General features: G+C 43.2%; 1 protein-coding gene across 1 annotated transcript; it reads left to right on the forward strand.

Annotated features, from left to right (window-relative positions):
- Window positions 1-1503: 1503 nt before the first annotated feature.
- HAPSTR1 (HUWE1 associated protein modifying stress responses) lies at window positions 1504-17846 on the forward strand. The gene is made up of 4 exons (XM_040078920.2): window positions 1504-1889; window positions 2644-2724; window positions 6827-7102; window positions 14883-17846. Exons 1-4 carry the CDS (start codon window positions 1670-1672, stop codon window positions 15125-15127), a joined length of 822 nt encoding a protein of 273 aa, XP_039934854.1. The 5' UTR covers window positions 1504-1669; the 3' UTR covers window positions 15128-17846.
- The last annotated feature ends 3273 nt before the right edge of the window (window positions 17847-21119 follow it).

Consider the following 21119-nt stretch of genomic DNA (forward strand, 5'->3'; position numbering starts at 1 on the left):
TCCTATTCAACAGAGAAGATTTCTTCTTCTGTTCTTTGCTTTTCTTAAACCAGTTCCACAGGTGAAAAATCCATGTTGCACCACAATACTTACTTAGTACTTACTGCCCTTCTGATTGATGGACGATTTACAAAACCAATTTGGCTGAAGTTCACAATCTTAAACAAGAATTGGACAGTGCCTTACCTAGAAAGGAAGGAAATATCCACGCCTTTGTGTTTGTGCATTAGTGTTACACATCTGAGATAATTATTAAAAGCCAATGCCACAATTTCAGTTTAGTGAGACGTGCACAAAGTTATGGGTGCTCTTACCCCTTCTACTCACATGGAGTGCCAAGGCATAACCCAAAAGTAGGAGATTCTTAATAATTAGTCTCACTGGTTTAGGAAATGCGGTAGCTCAGCTTTAGTTTTCAGATGTCCTCAGAGGTAAAAAAACCCAACCCAACAGTTCTTTTTATACCCTCCTACCACCTCTTTCCCCACTATATATGATCCAGGCTTGAATTCCTGAATGCTTTAGGAAATTGTACAAACATCCAAGTTCAGAAAGGGACCAAGCACGGACTGGATAGAACAGCCTGTCAGAGGAGGGAGCAGCCCACGAAGCGGGTGAGTGTCTGTACCATGGGGTGGGATGGGCACAGCCCGTGTGGCTATAACCAGTTGGGTGATGTGGCCGCGGTGGCAGCGCAGCCTGGGGACCCAGGTGGGGGTGCAGATGTGCCCGGCCCTCGCTCCACAGCAGGGGGACGTTTGCTTTTACTGGAAGTGTGGCTGAAGCAGCTGGGAACTGCATTTCCACAGCAGCAAAGTGACGAGATCGCGAGGTAAACGAGTGTTTTTAATCGTGCGCAAAGCAGCTGTGACTTCAATCTGCTTGTTGAGACTGTGCCTGGTACGGCGCAGAATCAAGAAACGGTAAATAATGTGTAAAACACGCAGAAAAGTGATGCCGTGGGTCTGAACTCTCGAGGCAAACCCCTCAGCCGTTTCTGCCGGACGCTGGACCCGGGCCCGGCCGTGTCACACGGCCCTGCGAGGCCGCCATCTTCCCCCGGGGCCGGGAGGGGAACCGCCTCCCGGGCGGGCTCTGCCCCTCGGCGGAGCCGCGGCGGCCGCTGCCACCTCCCGGTACGGCCGCGGACAGCGGCTGCCGGGGCGGCCCGGGGCCGGGAGCGCCTCGCCCGCTCGGGGCGGCCTCGGGGCCGCTGCCGGGGGGGCGCGGGCGGGGCCGCCTCATGCCAGGGGCGGGGCCGGGGCCGCCTGAGGCAGCGCACTGCGCACGCGCACCGCGCCGACGCCCCCGGCACGGGGCTGTGACGGCGTAACCAAACCCGCGTTAGCCCCGCCCCCGGGGTGTCCCGCTTGACGGACGCGTGAACGAACCAATGAGCGCTGGGAATCCCCCACGGCCCGGCGGTGCCGGGGCGGTGGCGGCCAATCGAGCACTGCGGGCGGGGCGGGCCGGCTGCGCGTTCCCAGGCGCCTCGGCCGGGCTCTCAGTGCGCTCGGGGCGGTGCCGGCGTTCGGAGTGTTTGGGGCCGACGGAGCGACGGGCGGGCCCGGTATGGGGGTGAGGTAGGGCCGGCCCGGCGCACGGAACGAGAGCGGCCGGCTGTCGGGACTGGGTGTACGCGGCGGTGGGACGCGGAGCCTGGCGGAGGATGGAGGACAAGAAGGAGGAGGGCGAGGCGGAGATCCAGGAGCACGGGCCCGAGCACTGGTTCAGCAAGTGGGAGCGGCAGTGCCTGGCTGAGGCCGAGCAGGAGGAGGCGCTGGCGCCGGAGCTGCAGGACGAGGCGGCGGCTCAGCCCGAGCACAAGCAGCAGAAGCTCTGGCACCTCTTTCAGAATTCGGCAACCGCCGTGGCGCAGCTCTACAAGGGTGAGCACGGCCGGGGGCCTGGGGAGGGCACAGCTGGGGGGCCGCGGCCAAGAGGCCGGTGGGGCCCGAGCGCGATGGAGTCGGGGCCCGGGCAGTGGGGGGGTGGGGTCGCCGAGCAGCCTCGGAGCCGCCGGGTTGGGGAGGTGCCCGTAGCGGTACAAAGGGGCCGAGGCGGCGGGAGGAGCGGCTTGCCGGCCCGCGGCCGCCGTCAGCGATGGACGGGAAAACAAAATGGCGAGAGGGAGGGGGAGCCGCGGTCGCGGCCCGGACAGCGCCCGGCGCGGCCTCCGGGGCGGCTCCTCCGCCGGCCCGGCCCGGCCGCACCCCCTCCCACGGCTGCCGGAGCGCTCGGGCCGGAGCGCGGCCGCGGGGTGTCGGGGCGCCCCGGCAGGGGCCGCGCCGGGAGTGTCCGAGCGGCGGGGTCGAGCCCCGAGCGCCGGGGCGGGTGGGGGGAGCCGGGAAGCCCGGCCCCGCCAGCGACTCCCGACGCCCAGCCCCGGGAAGAGACTCCGACAAAATGGCGAAGCGGGGCCGGGCTCATTGTGCGGCGGGGCCGGGGCGGGGGCGGCCGGGCGCTCCCCACCGCGCCGGGGGCACGGCCGACCGCTGCCCCGGCCGGGCCGCTTCCCGCCCGCCCCGCTCGGCCCCGATCTGGAGCTGCCTCCGGAAGGTGGAACAAAATGGCGAAACCTAACATGGCCGTTCGGAGCGGGTGACTCCAAAATAAACAGCGTGTGTCCTTCCCTCCCTGCAGACCGGGTGTGCCAGCAGCCGGGGCTCTCCCTCTGGGTCCCCTTCCAGAACGCCGCCACTGCGGTCACCAACCTCTACAAAGGTAAGGGGCTGCCCCCTCGCTGCCCCGGCAGCCCTCCCAGCCGAGCCGGGCCCCACTCTGCCTCCTGCCCCGGCTTACTCATAAGTAGGGCCTGTTAATGTCTCTTATTCACCCTGATAAAATCTAACCCGAGACTGCTTCCTGAATCTTGCAGGTTTTCCCTGGGCCTCTTTAGCTGACGGTAGCTGAATCTTTTCTGTTGCCTCATGTCAGTGACTCATGAACTTAAAAGCTGTTTTACTTTGAGACCCTTGAAAAAGAGTATCTTTAATGTGTCTGTTTCTTGTGAATTCAAGGGAGGCGTACAATGCCTTGTTAAACAAGACTGAAATTGCCGGCATTGTTTATATTTCATGGTGCATTAGATGTTGGGGTGTCAGTATAATGCCTTCTCTTTTGTGGTGGAGCAGAGTTTGGTTTAGTGTTCATAAAATTATGCATAGATGTTACGTGACAGAAAGTTATATCTTCTTGTGTCAGTGAGGCTGCTTAAGTAAGCCTCACAGTTTATTTTAAGCACTAGAATGTCATTATGGCTGTGTCCAGCGTGGCTGTAAGAAGGCAGTGTTGGCCAGAACTTTGATAGGAGTGTGCTCTGCATGTGCCTGTGCTTTAGTACTGGTTTACTGGATGTTTCTGAACTCTGCAGGTTTTTGAGTTGTCACAGGAATTCTTGTCTGCAGAAGGATCATTCAGTGGTTTTAACTTTGTTTAAAAGGTTGTGCTGAAATGATCCATATCAGTGGATGCTGAAATTGGCACACTGTGATTCCCATTGTTACTGCCTTCCATTCCAAGGAAGGGAAGTGCTTTAAAGTTCCAGATGTTTGTTTTTCTGGCTTGTAGTTTGATTTTTTTCCCTTGTGGTGTTTTGTTTTGTTATGTTGCTTTTTTTTTTTTTTTTTTTTTTTTTTTTTTTTTTTTTTTTTTTTTTTGTCTGTACAGCATTATCTGTAGTTCTACCTCTGTGCTTCTTTATTTGCCTCCAGTTTTGTCATTTTGGATTTACTTTAAGCAGCTGAACTTGACCCGTTTGTGACGGGTGATCAGGTTTCTGACAGATGTGGACAGAGCAAGGAGGAAATGGAGGTGCACACCCCTCACTGCCAGAGTCTTGGCTCCTGCAGAAATGCTGTGTGTTTGTGTCAGGTCATGTGAAGGGGCAGCACCTCAGAGCAGGAAGGTGCTGGCCTGAGGGAGTGGGTCACTAGAACATGTCTGGGGACAGCAGTCATTTGAGACTGGTGCTAGACTAGCAGCAGGTAGTGTTAATAAATTGTCTGGAATAATTACAGCCTGTCATTACAAATGGCATGGCTCTCCCTTACAGCATCTTTAGTATGAAGACTTAGGCTGTTTATTTCTGGTTAAAATGTTTGATTACTTGTGCTCTAGGCAAAACGAGCCTTTTTGTTGGCAGTGATGTGATTAACTGGTGATCAGGGAGGTTAGAGTTGAGGTTGAAAGCTGACTTTAGTCAGGTATCATGTAATACTTCAAAAACCAGCACCTGAAACAAATATTTTCTTCAAACAGATCCTAAAGTGCTAAAGTACCTGAATTACTCGGGAATGCCATCTTTCAATTTTCAGTTAACTTGTAAGTCAGTAGAAACTTGGTGATAACCTGGTAGAACCAGCTGAACACTGTCATATCTGACAAGCTGGAGTCTCTTATTGTGAACTTGCTTTCCCTAGTGATGAACATGGCTCTTAAAAAAACTGTTTTTCACATTCTCAGTACTGTTTGTTTTGGAGGACTCTGTCAAAACACTGGAGGAATACTTGGTATGGTGAACCGAACACCACAAACTGCCTCTTGCCTTGTCAGCTGCTTTCTGATCTGATAAATACTTGGATTTTTGAGGCATCATCTTTTTAACAAGAGCAACCCGAGGAATGGTGCATAATGAGAATGCCATGTCTTGAATGTCAGCATTTCTTCTGCATATAGATTAGAAGTTTAATATCACACCACACTGATGGTCTTACATCCTGAGTTTCCGGTGCCGGTGATAGAGACTGCGTTCAAGGCACTTCATTATCTTGCAGATTGCACTAAAAACGTGAAGGCATGGCTTGTAATGTAGGATTTAGAACTTAAGGACACTGTGGAAGGTTCGAGGTAGATGTCAGAATAAGACTTCTGAGCCTGCAATTTACCTTGTTTTTATTTTAAAAAAAAACTGAATGTTTTCTAATGTCAATTTTGACTTAGTAATTCCAGAATATACGGAGCTTGGCTGCTTAGGTTTTGCCAGCTTAACTTTGTAAACAAAGTAGTTGTGGCTTTTACCATAAAAATCTAATCTACCCGGGGTAATGATGCTTGAAACTTCTCTGGGCTGCATCAGCAGTCAGTGTTTGACCTCATACCTAGTTCACAGTTAGCACTTTGTAAAGCATTCTCAAACACAAAGAAAGAACGGTATTGACGTAAAGTCGGCCTCCAAGCCTCAGAAGGGCACTCCTGGTATTTCAGGAAGTGATTAAAGGAGTATTTTCAGTTTCCAAGTTGGCTCCAGAGTGTTTGGGCAGCTTTTACTGCCAGTGCATTGGAGTCTGGGCTGCTTTGGAGTATAAGATGGCAGGAGGAATAATCTGTCATGTTGCTGTTGCTTTCAGGGGAATTAGCATTTGTAAATGTAGCCTTTAGATTACAGTACAGGCAAAATACTCTTAAGAGTGGATAAAAGTAACAGGTTAAGTGTACTTTGTCTATCTGTTTAGTTTATACTCCAAAAGCTCCAAGATGTAACTCGGCTCAGTTTGAGGTGATTTTGGTCTGTTGTGTTAGGTTTGAAGTGCTGCTCTTTGGCAGTGTAGGTCTCAGTGCTGTCTTTTATGGGCTGTGCAGTGGTGCCTTAGAATGTAAGTCCAAGAATAGCATTTAATAGTAGTTCTTTTTGGGGTTTGAGTGTGACAAAGCTACATTGCATGTGTACGTCACTGTTTGTAATCCAGTATCTTGTGATAGCTGTTCTTAAAGAAAAACCTTCATGATTCTGGGCAAATGGGTTTTGCCTTGGGCTTCATTAATAAAACAAGAATATAAAATGCTGTTTAAATCAGATTTGCCACATCGAGAAAATTCTATAGTATTCAAAGTTGGAGTGGATATATTCATGTCTTCTAAGGAGCAAGAGCAACATAACAGTACTTTACATTAAAATAAAATAGGTGTTGTCAAAGCTCTGATAGCAAATCTGTGATGAACAACATGAGCATAATTGTGTAGTGAACAGGATTTGTCCCCACCTGTTACTGTGGTTTGAAACTTACTCAAACTGGTAGCCAGAAATACACTTCCCGTAGTTTGAAAGCAACTTAATACATGGCATTTAAGTCTTTTGGAAACGCAGTTATAACTGATGTGCACAGGGGACTACATTAACAGAGAGTGAAATTGAATTTTGTAGTAGGATTTATTGTAAACAGTGTGTTTAAAGCTTTTGTATATCAAAATTGCCTTGAGATCCTTAATGGGAAAGGAAACCTTCTTAGCCCTTTTAAATGGTTTGCTGGCTAATTGAGAGATGTTGGTGACACTTGTATTCTAGCTAGTTTTAAAACTATGGCCTGTGACTTGCCTCTGCAATTGAAATTCAGCTGAAAGTAGAAGAACTTGAAAGAAAATCATGAGTTTCCTGGCAGTTCCTTACTTGTCAGAATGAAGAAAAGCAATTACTCCTTTCTTACATTGGGGCTTCCTGGCTGTATTGATGCACTTTGTGTGTCTAAGTCTGTTGTCCATTGATTGAAGTATCTTCCTCAGTCTGACAGCTCTAAGTGTGTTTTTAATGTAAGTAAACAGTGCTGCAGCCTTGACCTGAAGTATAATAAATGCTGTTTAAGTGGTGCTGGAGTTGCTGTTGACTATGTGACTATGTGAAGAGGATGGAATGTTTTGGCAAACACTGTCTTCTGGTTTAATGGAACTCCTCTTTGCTGCTGCAGCCGCCTTGGTGCTGCTCTATGGTGTAACCTGTAGAAGATGTAGATACTTCTTCTTTCCCATGGTTGACAGGAAGCCACATGAGTGCTGTGCCATGCTGTACATAGCTGTGTAACACTAAGAGAACTTTTTTTCTGTCTTCTTGCAGAGAGTGTGGATGCCCACCAGCGAAGCTTTGATTTAGGAATTCAGATAGGCTATCAGCGCCGGAATAAGGATGTGCTAGCCTGGGTTAAAAAACGCAGAAGAACTATTCGAAGAGAAGACTTGATCAGCTTCCTTTGTGGAAAAGTCCCTCCTCCAAGAAATTCTAGAGCTCCCCCAAGACTGACTGTAGTATCCCCTAACCGAGCTACTTCGACAGAAACTAGCTCATCTGTAGAGACTGATTTGCAACCCTTCCGTGAAGCCATAGCTCTGCATGGTAACAGTCACTTTTTCAATACTACTCGGTTAAAATTGGGTGGGGGTTCTGAGAGCATGTTGGGCATATCATAATGTGTCATGGACCTGGTGTTCCAGCTGAAGGTATCCCCTTCATTCTTTATGGGAGCTTTTGCATGTATAAGGCATGTGTTGGCTGCTAAAAACCTGTATAGTTGAGTATTTCGAATGAAGAAAAGGTATTGAATAAAAATGAAATTTGGGTCTGTAATATTGCACAGCTGTGAACTCAACAGTTAAGTATCAAGTCTTGATAGTGTTTTTGAAGCATGAAGAGACTTGGCATTCATACCAGTGCTAAAGTAAACAGAATTCTTGGAAAATGGCAATGCTATGTTAGCAACTAGTTAAATATTAAGATTTGACTACTAGCAAATTTTTGGGGGCTTAGGGAGGAAATTTGATATCTGAGGCTTCTGTCTCTAGCTCTCTAGTACCTTGGTTAGGCACTGGATAATGCAGTTCAACATTCTACTTAAAGTACCCTGGAAAGAGTGTTTCACTTACACATTTTTGAAGTAATTGAGTCCTGTTCAGAACTTTGTTCTAGTTCACTTTCAGATTTACATGTCTTCCATTATCATACTGAATTGCCTTCCTTGCCATCAACAGCAGTGTTGGTGGTGTATCTCTTTTCAGGCATGAATATTTAGTAGCTTATTCTGTATTGGATTATGATTTAGCAAGTGATAGGCAAATGTGCTTTAAATTACTCTTGAGGTGAGATGAGGCAGTTCACCCCTGGGTGTTATGCCTTCTGAAATTCAAAAGCGTAGAAGGTATCTTGAGGTACAAATCCTAGACTACTCTAAAAGTAAAAATTAAGCTATCTTAGAAGTACAACCTAAATGAAATTTTTACTGTGTGGATATTCTCAGTGGGGATAGAATTGATGAGTTAATTAGAAGAGTGAATTCCTGAAAATGCAGTCTTGGCTTCTGCTGTGCTGTGGTGGTTTTTCAAGATACACAATCCAGACACTGTTACTGTACAGGTGACAGCCTAAATCTGGTATTACTTGCTACCCTGTTGCCATTTAAACCAAATACGCTTCCCCACCCAGTCCTGTCGGTTTTGGCAGTTTCCTGTCTCATACTAGGAGGGGTTGGGGAATTCTGTGCACCACTGTTGCTTACTCAGTGTAGATAAAAGTATTTCATGAGAACAGCTGCAGAAGCTGGCTCTCGCTGTGATAAGCACTCTCGTAAAAATGATTTTCTGAAAATACAGTTGAGTCTGTGGAGTTGTATTTAACTGTAAAGGCTCAGTCTCAGGTGAGAGGAAGTGTAGGTAGACTCACTTCAGCACAGTGAGCTCTCTGAGTAAATTCAGAGGCATTTGTATTAGTAATATGGCACTTTTTGTGTCCATGTATTGTTTCCTAGCATTTGCTTTGTACAGAGGTGGTTTATGGAAGTCACTTCTCTATAGCATGAGGATCTGAACAAAGATGTATAGAACTTCCCATATTTCATAATGTAATGCAGAGTCATGAGGAAGTTCTGTCCTCTGTAGTGGCACTGCAGGGGCTCAAAATGTACTTTTCCCCTTCATCAGCTGGTTGACAAGATTACATGTCAGTCACCTTCTGGATTAGGTTCTCCTCGTATCAGTTTCAATCTGGTCCTTGACACAAATGCTTTTGTGCTGATCCTTTAGTTACTAGGCTTGTATTGGGCCTCATAACTGGTTTGAGGTTATTGCCTACAATGTCTGCATTACTCCAGCTTCTCCCCATTTTTTTTTTCTTTAACATTAAGGAAGTAGTGATTAAGCAATGTCATGAACTCGTTTCCTATTTATTGTAGGGCTTCTCAAAACTATGTTTTGATTTTGAAACCTGCCAAGGATTGTCAGGTGTGTGTAAATTGTCCTCATTAAACCTGTGCTTATGGTAATTTTTGGCACATTGTTTGAAAGTGCTGCTTCTGGGTATCATGAGGGAACATGAGAGCCTGATGATGGTGAGGAGCAGTCCAAACACAGAGGTTTTGAGAGGAGTTTCCAACTGGCATTTAAAGGAGGGAGGCTCTTTAGTGCTGGTTGGCTTCCTGGTGGGAGTAGAGCATTTCTTTATTGGATGGGTTGGATGAGACTTGAGGGATAATGCTAAAACTTTGCTGCTTGCAGCAAGACCTCTTTTAGGTGAAGCAGTCATAGGTATGAATAGCTTGTGGCACCAAGTAAGCTCAATGGAAGCAGAGTGTACTGACTTCTCAGAAATAGGTACTAATATATGTCTAAAGACCATGGCATTATAGCTTGATCTTCCCTTTGAAGGTGGAAAATACTTTTTTTTTCATCATGTTAACCCCTAAATGCAGCATAAGCACATCTGAAAATTTTGGCAGAAGCAGTGGTAACAAAATAGCTGATAATTGAGTATTTCCTGGAACATTAAACACAATTTTAGGTATATGCCCTAGACTACACCACTGGGGAATAGCATCCTTTAGGCATTAGTGCAGTCTTTAAACTGTATGCTTCATCTAAAAAGAAATATCTTAAAATTGGATTTTTGGCCTTGCCTCTTCTGTCTCCAGCCCTGTAACCTCTGACCTGTATTTTATTTCTGCAAGATCATTGACGGTTTTTGGATAAGATGTTGAGTCCAGAATCTAATCTTGTGATGCTGATTATCATGTCTTTCTACTACAAGAAAAGTTGTCTTAAAAGCAGAACAGTAGGGAAGAACTTGTTATAGTAGCTAAAAGCAAAATTATCATGACAAAAAATTAGGCATGAGAATGTCTAAGATGTATGTGATCTCCCTTTTAACTTGTGGCACCTATGCTCTGCAGTTGTTACTGAAATCTTTAGTGTTAGTGAGAATGAGACTTTGGAACCTTACTCTTGCAAGAGTAAACTTTGGCAAACAACATCTTTTCCCTTATTATCAGCTTTTCACTGTTAGCATGCCGATGGGTTACGTTTAAAATAAAGCATGGCTGGTGACTTGAACTGTGAATATTTGAAAAGAAGTTCAAGCCTTTTAGAAAAGCTGAGTAGTTATCTCAAAGTAATACATGATGTTTTACTCTGAAGTGCCAGTGCAGTTTTCTGTAACTTTAATGAAACGTCAGTGTGATGTTTGGTGTTTTAAGATGTGGTAGTAGAAGATAATAACTTTATTGTCCAACATCTCGATTACAGAGTTGGGTTTTTAACTTCCATTAGTCCCTGAAATGTGATTGCGCCTAGGCAAAGTGTGGATATATCTTCACCTACTCTCTGGATGTGTATTGACATTTCCAGTTCTGTAAGAGATGAGTTTCAAATAACAGAATTACATCAATCTGAGCTAACAGTCCAAGATTCCTGGCAGTAGCTGGTGTACCAAGTGTGGTGCACAGCCTGTGTCCTTTACTGTGGGATGTGCTCCGTGTTTCACAGACTGTCCTCCCAGCGTTGTGTGAGAAAATGCTGTGACTTGAGGAGGGAGAAGAAGCAAGCTTGGAAAGGTGATGTTGAAATGCATTTGACTTGAGCGTTCTTAATCAAAAATTAGGTGAATTTGGGGGAAAAAAATAGGACAACAGTACAGTGAGAGAATGTAATTTATTTTTCTCCTTAGCTTTAATGTTGATGTATATAATTCATGTGATTTGATCTCTTTGGGGTAGAGAGAGCACTTGGCCCATATAAGTGTGTGGCCTGGCCCCTTAAGTGTCTGAATTTCCACTGGGCCTTCGTATTTGCTCCTCAGAGTATTAAGTGCGGTTTAAAACGGAAGCACTTAGCAGAGTGGAAAAGCAGCAGTTGGTAAAAGAGGGAATGGCAGAAGAGAGTTCAAATTGGTCTAATTTAAAGGTTGTGTGTATATGTAACTGTGATGGAATTGTGTATTGGTATGTGCTGCTAAAACTTTTTGAGCCAGTATTAAAAACGGGTGAATATGACAGAAGAGTGACAAGGATCTCTCTGCATTCCACTTTGTATTTATCTGGGGTTATTAACTAATTCCTCCTTTGGTCACACTTATCTAAGCGTGAATATTCCTTTTGATACTTCCTGATTAAAACTTCTAGAAAACAATAGTTAGTACTATTACTATACTGAACAGTAGCTACCCAGTATATTATGCTGTGGTAGTGACCTGAATAAGTTGTACATGGGCATGATTGTAGTGCAGATGGAACAGCATTTGCAGTTTGTTACACCAGTGGTGATAAACTTGCTAATTTTGAGTCAACAGTTTTAAGTATTTTTGTAATCCAAGAAACATGCTTTTAGTCAAGCATTCTGATATTTTGATAGGTTTGGAGTGTACTTAGTTATAAATTGGCTAGTATTGGTCACAGCTCTTTCTAATAGTACTATAAGACCTTTAGAATATAACTTTTTGTAAAATCATTGTCTATGAAGTGTCATATTGTTGATGACTGAAAGATATGACAGGAATGAGCGTGTACTAGGCCCTGCAAAATGTTTGAGGTACGCCTTCCACTTCAAACCTTTCCAGTTTAAAAAGGGAGTAAGAGCCATGTGTGCTTTCTTAAAGGTCTCTAATAATAAAGGAGATGTCCCTGGTAGAAAGGAGTGGGAGAGTTCAGAGGTGGATGCGAGATTGTGGGAAAAGTAAAGCCACTTTAGCAGCTGTTTGGATCTTTGTCCTGTTGTGTGGACAAAACTGATGTGCCTGTGGTTTGGCCATATTAATCACAATATAGGAACTTGAGGTTGGGAAATGGTGTTTGCTGACAGTCGTGTCATCTCACCACTTCCTAATGTCAGTTATTGCTTTAAATAATTTGGGAAGAGCTCTGAGTCTGCTGAAAGCTTAAACCCAGAGTAATTTGCAGTAAAGGGTTTTTCTGACATTTCCTCTGCCTTGCCACAGCTTCCCAAGGAAAAACTTAACTCTTTTCCTTGTTGACCAAAAGCAGATTTTTATTTTTTTTTAAGCATTGCAGATTGTTTGCAGAGACGTTGGTTCCATGAAGTGGCATCTTGATATTTGAATGTATATCTTGAGTTTGCTTTGACTCTTTCATGTTAGCACAATTAACCAGTCCTAAACTGTGACCTGAGTGTTTCATCTGACAGTTTTGCTCTCCTGGATGGGTGGGCAGTGCTGTGTACTCTAGTTAACTGTCAGGAGCTGAGGCTGTCACTCGGCCTGTCAGTGTACCCAGCCACTCTTATTGGTACTAAAAACCTGTGTGAGATGGAAGGTTAACCTGTAGCTCAAAGTCCATGCTGTGATGCAATATCCTTGTATTCTCATCTGTAGAAATTAATTCAGAGCTACTCTCCTGCCTTAGACACCAAGTTGGATTGAAGATTCTAACTTGTAATTATCTCCTGAAGATTGTTTGTGTATTTAAATGTACAATGATTCAGCATTACCTAAATACTGGGAAGTCAGTGACTGCTTTAGGCACTGCCTGTGAACTTTGTCAGTCTGGTTTAGAATATGCTGTGGTGTGTTACAGGTGCATCTTTTAACTCTATCCTATTTTAAAGAATGCTTGTTACTTGAAAAGGTTCCACTTAAAAACATAGTTCATAGAGTGGTGCCAAAAATGTCTTTCCATGTCACAGGTCAGTTTTAGAGTTTATTTAGAATAATTTTTCTTCCCTTACTTGGGCACTAGATGTAGTAAAAAGATGTCATGATAAAACTGAATTACTGTGTTGCTCATTTGGTATGAGTTGTATAACAGTAAATAAGTCATGTAAATTCTTGACTGTTAAGTGTAAGTAATGACACTGAACTTGTGTGGCTACAGCAGATTTGCTTGGAATAGGGATGTGGGGGGAAATCTCTACACTCAGTTTGCATTTGAAAAAATGTCACCTGTATGCTGTTGGATTTTTTCCAGTTTAAATGTACAGGGTGAATTAATGTTTTTTCTAATGTATGTCATGCCAGCTGAAATTAAACTACTGATGTCTTTGAATTGTGAAATGATTTGTTACCTGCCCAAATTATGCATGTTAGAAGTTTATCCGAGGTATGGTATCTGAATTGGCTTTTTCTTGCACATTTGTCATCAAATAGCTGCTTTACTTTCTTTGGTAGATGCATGGGAAATTCTTTTCCTAAGGGTTTTGAATTTAAGCTTGACCTTAATCCTGAGAATACTGTCACAAACCTAATTTCTGAGTTACCTTTACACTAAAACACCTTCTTCTATTTAAATGCTTTCTTCTGTTGTGAATGAGCAATGATTTTGCTATTAATAGAATCTGCGGGGTGCCTCTTGGAGTTCAGACCATGCTTCTGAGCCCTGTTTGAACTCCACTTGGAGTTGTAAGCAAAAGCCCTAAGAAAGAATCAGTGATTAGTGGCTGTGTCTACTGGTTGCTCTGTAAAAGTATTTCCTGTGCTGTTAAAGTTTGAAGCTTTATATGTCCCTTCAGTAATGTTCAGCAGAGTCAAGTTGGTTGGCCTGACTTGTGTATCAGCCTGCCATTGCTGCAGATGGCTTTTAAAAGACTTTAGCTTCTAACTCAGGTTTCTGGTGACTGTCGTAGTTCTAGCAGTTCTCTCTTCCCAGAGCCTCAGAAATTGCCTGTTTGGCCTACCAGCAGCTGATGGGTCGGGTTTTGTTAGGCTTGATGTGTCACTCAGTGATTTTTGGCTGCTCATTGGACAGTACATGGAGATGTAAATTAATACACACACAAGATTTATGATGGCTGGACAGAGCTATAGAATATTTGAGACTGGAAAAGAGAGCTCTAAGATTTTGAAGGTTACTGAGAGGGAAATCTTCGTGGACAGTTCAATATTTCCTTGTTCTTATTGTTAGAAAATATGCAGATCTATCTTCTTTATCTTTCCTAGGGCCAACAGGTGTTTTTGTACTCTCCTGCTAATACTCAGATTTGAAGAAGTTATGATAGCAAAGATATTTGTCTTACCTCTGAGCTCCTGTTTGCCTCCAAGTACAGCCTGAATTGGAAATTGAGTAGTTAGCCTTTGGTGTATTAGTCTTCATTAAATTTATGTTTTGGAACATCCCACTTTTGTAAAATTGTAATGTTACAGAAGGCAGAGGTTAAATTAGTATGAAACTTCATGGTTTTCTTTTTATGGCCTTGGTCCTACAAGAAATAAACTTAAATTTGAATCAAACACTATTAATCTGAATACAAGTCAAAGTACTGCAGGGTACCTGTCACAATGATTTGTTTCAGATCAGTTGATAACAAATTTTGGTTGATTGTCATGTGTTTTTTCTTGCTTGTTCTTTAAGTGCATTTTTAAATTTAATGACACAAATGTGTTGGCTGTTGGTGTTAGCCATGAAATAAAAGCTTGTATTTATAAACTAGCTGTGGTGTACACCTGTCTGAGATCTGCTGCCATGCTGCAGTTTCCTTCAGGGAGTGAAAGGGAGCAGGGTGATGGTGTTGACACAGGACCAGCTCAGTTCAACTGGAAAAGGTTTGGCAGGGCTGTGTAACTCCTGGTCCAGTGTGAAGCCTTTAAATTGAAGTTACCTGCTCTTGAGTATGTCTGTGTTTTGAATAGCACGTCATGCTTATGGAGTTAATGTTTGCCAGTGTGCTGTTACAACCTGGTGTATAAGCTCACTTTTAACGTCATAAAAAGCAGTTCTGGTAATTACTGGGTTATTACACAGACTGAGAGCTGAGAAGGTGTGCTCTGGACTGGAATGGTACAAAGAGTAGGATGAAGTGTCTTTAAGATCTCAGCGGCATTCGGCTGAGCACGGTCCCGTGTGGCACAGGTGGGAACTGAACTTTCTGTGCTGTCTGACTGAAGCCCTTTTTCTCTCTCTCCCCAGGTCTTAGTGGTGCAATGGCTAGTATAAGTGTTCGCTCGAGTACCCCGGGCTCGCCTACTCACGTGAGCAGTGGCTCCAATGCTAGTCGAAGGAGAAATGGACTCCATGATGTTGATTTGAACACTTTCATATCAGAAGAAATGGCACTCCACTTGGACAATGGTGGAACTAGAAAGCGTACCTCAGCCCAGTGTGGCGATGTCATTACAGACTCACCAACTCATAAACGCAACAGAATGATCTAAACTGCAAAAATTTCAAACCCACCATGCTGCTTGAAAGCCACTTGATCCTCAGAGTACTATTGAAAAGGAAACATGAGGCCATCTTTCCATAGTCACTGTTTAAGACAAAGATTTCAATAAATGCCATAAAGGAAATTTTAGATATTACATTAGATGCCTCTTGTAACTGCGGCTTTCTTAAACTATATTCTTAGCAGAGGACATCAGATATTGTGTAGTAGTTAGCAAGATCATCATAGGCGAACATGTATCTGTTCCAAGGCTAAAAGTGACCTTACTTGTATTATTAAAGGGAAAGGAAATTTCAGATGTTTATTTGGCTATAGAATTCTTTTTTTTTTTTTTTTTTTTTGTCCTTTATTTCCTGCTTTGAGTATTTGCTTAAACAGTATTGCCAGTTTGACTGAAATTGTCTTCAACATGACTTGGCATCTTTGTCAAAACTGCAGGCTTCCATTTTTGCAGCACTGTACCATGCACCTAGTTTCTGTATAGTAACAGTGTGCAAGTTATAAATATTGGACTGTACCCTTTTTAGTTTTAAAAGCAGTTGATAATTCTGGTGATTGTGTGATAATGTAAAGAGGTGCTATGATGGTCATGCAATTAATACTTAATATTGAATCAATACAAGGATCTTTATTGGATTCACTTTGTGTGTTCTAGTGCTCTGAAGTAGCAATATTAAACTTTTCCCCAATTAACTTCATAGGCTTTTAAATCAGTTTGAGAAAATATATGTACTTATTGGTATTATCCTTGTGGTAATCATACACAGTGCAGACTGCACCAGTGCTGACCTAAATTTAGAGAAAAATGTCCTGTAATTGGAAAATAGGCTTTTCTGTTCAGTATTAGTGAAGGGTAGGTTTTGTGTACACCCATATCCTATTTTACATTTCTTGTGAAGTAATTGCCCATTGCTGGGGAGGGGTGGGAGGAGAGGGAATGTGGGGAATAGTTGGAAAAGGGGTGTGTTCTAACAAGTAAGACTTCTGGTCACATGCGGAAACTTGGACTAACTTAAACAAGATTCTGTGATGCCATCCCCTTCAGGAGGGAGTGACATGCAGTTCTGTGAAGTGCTAAGAAAATAATTTAAAACTGGAAGTTGATTATAAGACTCTGGATAAACATGCTGTAAGCATGAATTAAAAAGGATAAATGGCTTTCTTTTTGTGTTTAGCTTACATTCATAGGATTGAACTCTGGCTGCCGTAACTTAAGCGTAGTCTAAAACTGAACTAGAGATCGAGACTGATCTGCTGCAAATCTGTTTCTGAATGGGGAAGGACAGATGTCAGTCTGGGAGTGTCCTGACTATTTTTATACGTAGAGGGAGAAAGTCTTTGGTGGAGAGCTCTGGCTTTAGGGCCTCTAAATCTCTGCCTGGGAAAGGAAAACAAGAAGAGTAAGAAAATGAAGAGCTCCAACCATGCACGTTGGGAAAGGGGTATTTAGAGAGGTGGTATGCATGCTTTAACTGGAAGCATAGGCTGATCCTGGGATTAAATGTAGCTATGCTAGATTCCCAGTACTAAAAATTGTGGTTTCTGGTGAAGTTAAGGCACCTTGAGCTCCATGTTAATGCACAGCTCTTCAAGACTTGCTTACGTGCTTGTAGAGTCAGATCTCTTTTGTATTATCTTTGCTGTTTGAAGCAGACTTCACTGTAGGTTTGCCCTTTTTACCCTGGTGCCCTTTCATCGATGTCTGTAGTCAAGGCAAGACAGCAATGCTGTGTGAGATCCTCAAGGTTCTCTACTTGAGCATGATTTTCTTGCCTTGTGGTGCTTCCATCACATTTCTTTACACCGAAGAGCCCTTGAAGATGTCAGCAGTTGCACAGTACTGTAGTGAGAGGCTCTGTAGTTCATGGACAGCTGTCAGAACTGTCCAAAGTGGTAAGAACTGCTCCAACCCCCACCTGTGTTACACGGCTGAACTTGCACATCACTTGAAGACTCAGTATACATTAATTTCAGTTACTGCTATTAACTACAGTTAATAAGGTTTAGTTTTTGTAAGATGTTAATACTGCATAAAGCTAGTTTTTATTTGGAGACTGCATTTTCAGCAAAGATTTTGAAGATGGTATCTGAATATATGTTAGTATTTATTTGTCTGTTGGCAGCGGGATTTTTCTGTTCTAAAAGAAAGGTGGAGTCCTGAACGGAAAGGACAGGTGTGAGAACCATTCTTCAGCTCTTCTGTTTATTTTTTAACTGGCTTTTACAAGTAAGATGCTTATGCTCTGCAACTTCTAACACACTTTGTTCTTAATGAGATAAAGGTGACATCAAACTGGTATCAGCTCTGCACACAGGGGCTGAACTGTAGCAGTGCTGCTGGTCTAGCCCAAATACAGAGCCTGTTCAAATTACTTCTCCCCTTTCTTGCAATGAAATAAATCTTGGTAATGCTCTGAAGCATTAATTCAGTCTATTACCATCTAAAACAAAAATTTTCTGGCTTCTTATTTAATTTGTGCCATTCTTCTTTGGAAAAAAGCAGACTTTGATATTAAACTGGTTGCATTAATGTTTTTTTGCTTGTACCTTAAATATTTGGCAACTTTTGATTGTTTTTTATTTAGCCCCAACTGTTGTTTGCTCTTAACGTCTGCCAGAATGATCAAAAATGCATGTATTCACCTGATAAACACAGGAGAACAGGTTGTCTCTTAAAAAAAAAAGAAAATAAAAAAAAAAGTCCAGTACCTGTTGCTTTGAAGACTATTTCTTGTGCCAGTGTAGAAAACCGATCTTCTGGAAATAGCTTTCAGCTATTATCCAAACTGTAGCTCCTGGAGCCAGAAATGAGTTGATTTTCAGTAAGGAACACTGACTGGAGAACTGTTTAGTTTGGTAAAAATGGTGCTTACTTTTGCTTTCTCCTCTGACTCGTGCAGTTGCCCGGTCTCTTCTCCATGTACATCCAATCTAACCTGAATGTGCGGCAGTTACATAAAGTACATCCTGCACTGAAGCTACTGAGCTTGGCTTGCTTATTAATGAAGTAAGTTTTAAATGTTCAATTTAAATCTATATTACAATAAAGTAATGCAAAAATGATTTTGGTTGAAATTGAAGTCCTGCAGTTAAACTTACTTTCAAATGTGGTTTACCCAGCTGGAGAAATAGAAACTCTAAGTCATAATAAACCTAATAAAAAAAAAAAAAATACAACTAATCAGACTGCTTTGTAGTTCTTTGAAGTTTCTGAGCAATACAGTCCATGGGTAATGGCAAGACAAGATGTGATCAGTGTGAGCTGTGTGGATCAGGACTTTCCTGGAATGCACTTTGGTGGTAGCTGTTTGCTGTGGCTTACACACAGGTTTTTGTTTGGTCTCATTTGACCTAATGATGGTACAAAAAACTGGGGTGTACTGCATTTGTACAAGATGTTCTGCAGACTTCTACGTCACTAGGACTTAGAGGCATCTTATAGAGATTTAAGTGGTATAGGTTAGGAAGTGGTGTTGACTTCGATAGTAGAGCTTTCCAGTCTTCTGCAACACTCTTTAGACTTAAGTGAAATCAGGTGCTTTAATTAGCAGCATTTCCTGCTTCATGTGCTTGTCCCTAAACCTGCAAACTGTTTTCCACTTGATTTATCAGCAGGTTTTAGAATTCCATTATGAAGGAAAGCTTTATAAAGCTTTATGAAGTCATAGGAGCTTTCAAGTTTCAAAAGTATCTTTTTAATTAATGTTAACGTTTTTTTTTCCCTTACTTAGCCTGCGAAATGTTCCAACAGGAATTTAGAAGGATTCTTAAATAGCCTCTAAAACACAGCATCTCTCAATTACTAGCCTAGAGCTAAGTAATCCTTTGGCAGAGATGAGGAATGCATGCCTGATGTGTTCTGTGGGGTTCTCTGCACCAGGTGGGGCTGCTGTGGTTGTGTGGGGTGGCCACAAGGCCCCGTGGGCTGCTCATTCCAGAGCCTCTGCTTGTGCAAGGTCAGGGGGAGGACCCTGGCACTCCTTGTCTGTGCATGGAGCTCCTGGGGATAGATGGAGCCTGGGGACTTCCCTCCAAGCCAACACTGGTGCTCTCTGCTGCCCTGGTCCCACTGGGCCCTCTCAGACTGTCCCACAAGGACGGCACACACGGGCTGTAGTGAATAAACAAGCCAGAGTCCCTTCTGTGGAGGAGGCAAGCATCTCCTGGCTCTGGGGTTGTATAGAAAAGAGATGGAAGCCAAATGTTGCCGCATTTCCCATGTGACTTTGGAAATGGAGGGTGGTGCTGCTGTCCCAGCAGTTACCAGGGTTGTGGAACACTAGGACTGCACAAAGTACCAGGATCCTCCTGGAATCTGCTGTGAGCCCTTTGGGCAGAAACTGCCTTGTAGAAAATCTTAAAATTCAGTATTAAATGCATTGATTAACTGGTTAAAACAGCATATAAGACCTGTCTTAAATCATGCTTTGTAATATCTCACTGTTCTATCAGATTTATTTTAAGGTGAGGTTGTCTCTGGATGCCATAGGACAGCAAGCCATGCATGAAGCAATCCCGGGATCCCTGGTGGTGTCATGGTGTAACAACTTTACACCTTAGAAAAACTCAGAATGCTTTTCCAGCTCCAAAACTCAAGCCACAGGAATTTTTTTTTGGTACTTAAAACACCTGGTGTGTTTTTTACAAAACATGAGAGCCGAGGATACGAAATATTTGCATTTAAACCTAGGTATGCTCAGAACCTTGTTCTGTTTCTACTGAAGTCTGAGAGGGGCATGTCCAGCTGCTGCCCATGCAGCCCTGTGTACCTGTGCTGACAGGACAGGCCAGTGCTGCCCAGTCCAGAGGTCAGAGTTTGTTACTTTCCTGGGCATTTCCATTTCTATACTGCTGTTTAAACCTAGCTTTCTTGTTTTGAAGTGAATTCCTTGAGTACCATCTGTGATGGGGAGAAAATACCAAGTTCTGCTGTTTAAGTAGTTACTTGATCTCATATAATTAATAACTCATAGTGTCTAGTTACCTCTCTGCAAAATAATGGTCTCTAGATCACTTTCAAACCACAAAAATCCTCTGCATCTTCGGCATGCTTTAGGCCAGTCTTGTGGCTGTTTTTAAAAAAATACCTGCTGTTCTTTTTTGAGTATATTTCAAATTTCAAAGCTCTGGGAAGAGAGCTTCACAGTAAGTTTGCAAGAGTGATATCGCCATATCTATTTCATAGAGTACAGCTGAAGATAACTAATGCTGTCTTCAACAAAGGTGTTCTAATGCCTGTTTTCCTATTTTCTCTGAGAGCCTCAACAAAAAGAAATACATGGTTGGTGCTTAGAGGTGAGTGACCTCAGCTGAGGAGGACCATCTTCTAGAGACTTGCATTGAATGGCCTGCCCGTAATCCAACTGTTTATTCTACTGAGGGAACTATAATTTGTATTTTTGCTTTCATCTCTAAGCTTTTCTGCTGAAAAAGCTCACTAAGTGAAACCTGTTTTTTTCCTGGCTACATTTAAATTACTTACTGTGAAAGAGCATCTGTGGTCTCCCATGGGGTAGGCAGGCTTTATTCCTCTCCCTGGAGAAAGTGTTGTCCTTAATGTGAATCGCTGAAGATGCGTGTCTTGCTGCTGAAATGAATTTTAAAGTCTTTGATTTAAGTGATTGCAGTTTTCAGAGCAGGAATCTGCTGAAGATGCTCTGAATGTTGTAGCTGCAGAGGTTTATGTGCTTCCAGTGCAGGGATGGAACTCATTTGGAGTCTGAGATGATTAATTTAAACCTGATTTGTCTGCATCTGCTTGCTCTGTAACAGCTTCTGATGTAGTCTTGTCAGAATTCAGAATTCCTTAGACCTAGATGCATATCCCAAAATATGAGCAGTTCACCTGTCCTGTGTTGAAATTTTCCAGAAAAATGGGTTCATCGTATTTAAATCCCAACAACTGGTCTTTAATCCCTTCAACACAAGACCTGAGAGTTCCCTCAGAGTAAGTTTCCAGGCTGACTTGATCTTTTCTGATC

This window comes from Hirundo rustica, chromosome 15 (genome assembly GCF_015227805.2).
Source record: "Hirundo rustica isolate bHirRus1 chromosome 15, bHirRus1.pri.v3, whole genome shotgun sequence".
Classification (NCBI taxonomy): Eukaryota; Metazoa; Chordata; class Aves; order Passeriformes; family Hirundinidae; genus Hirundo; species Hirundo rustica.

Coding starts and splice junctions, on each gene's coding strand:
- HAPSTR1 (XM_040078920.2), top strand. CDS start 1,670: ATGGAGGACAAGAAGGAGGAGGGCGAGGCGGAGATCCAGGAGCACGGG. Junction 2,725..6,826: donor GGTCACCAACCTCTACAAAG/GTAAGGGGCTGC, acceptor GTCTTCTTGCAG/AGAGTGTGGATGCCCACCAG. Junction 7,103..14,882: donor TGAAGCCATAGCTCTGCATG/GTAACAGTCACT, acceptor CTCTCTCCCCAG/GTCTTAGTGGTGCAATGGCT.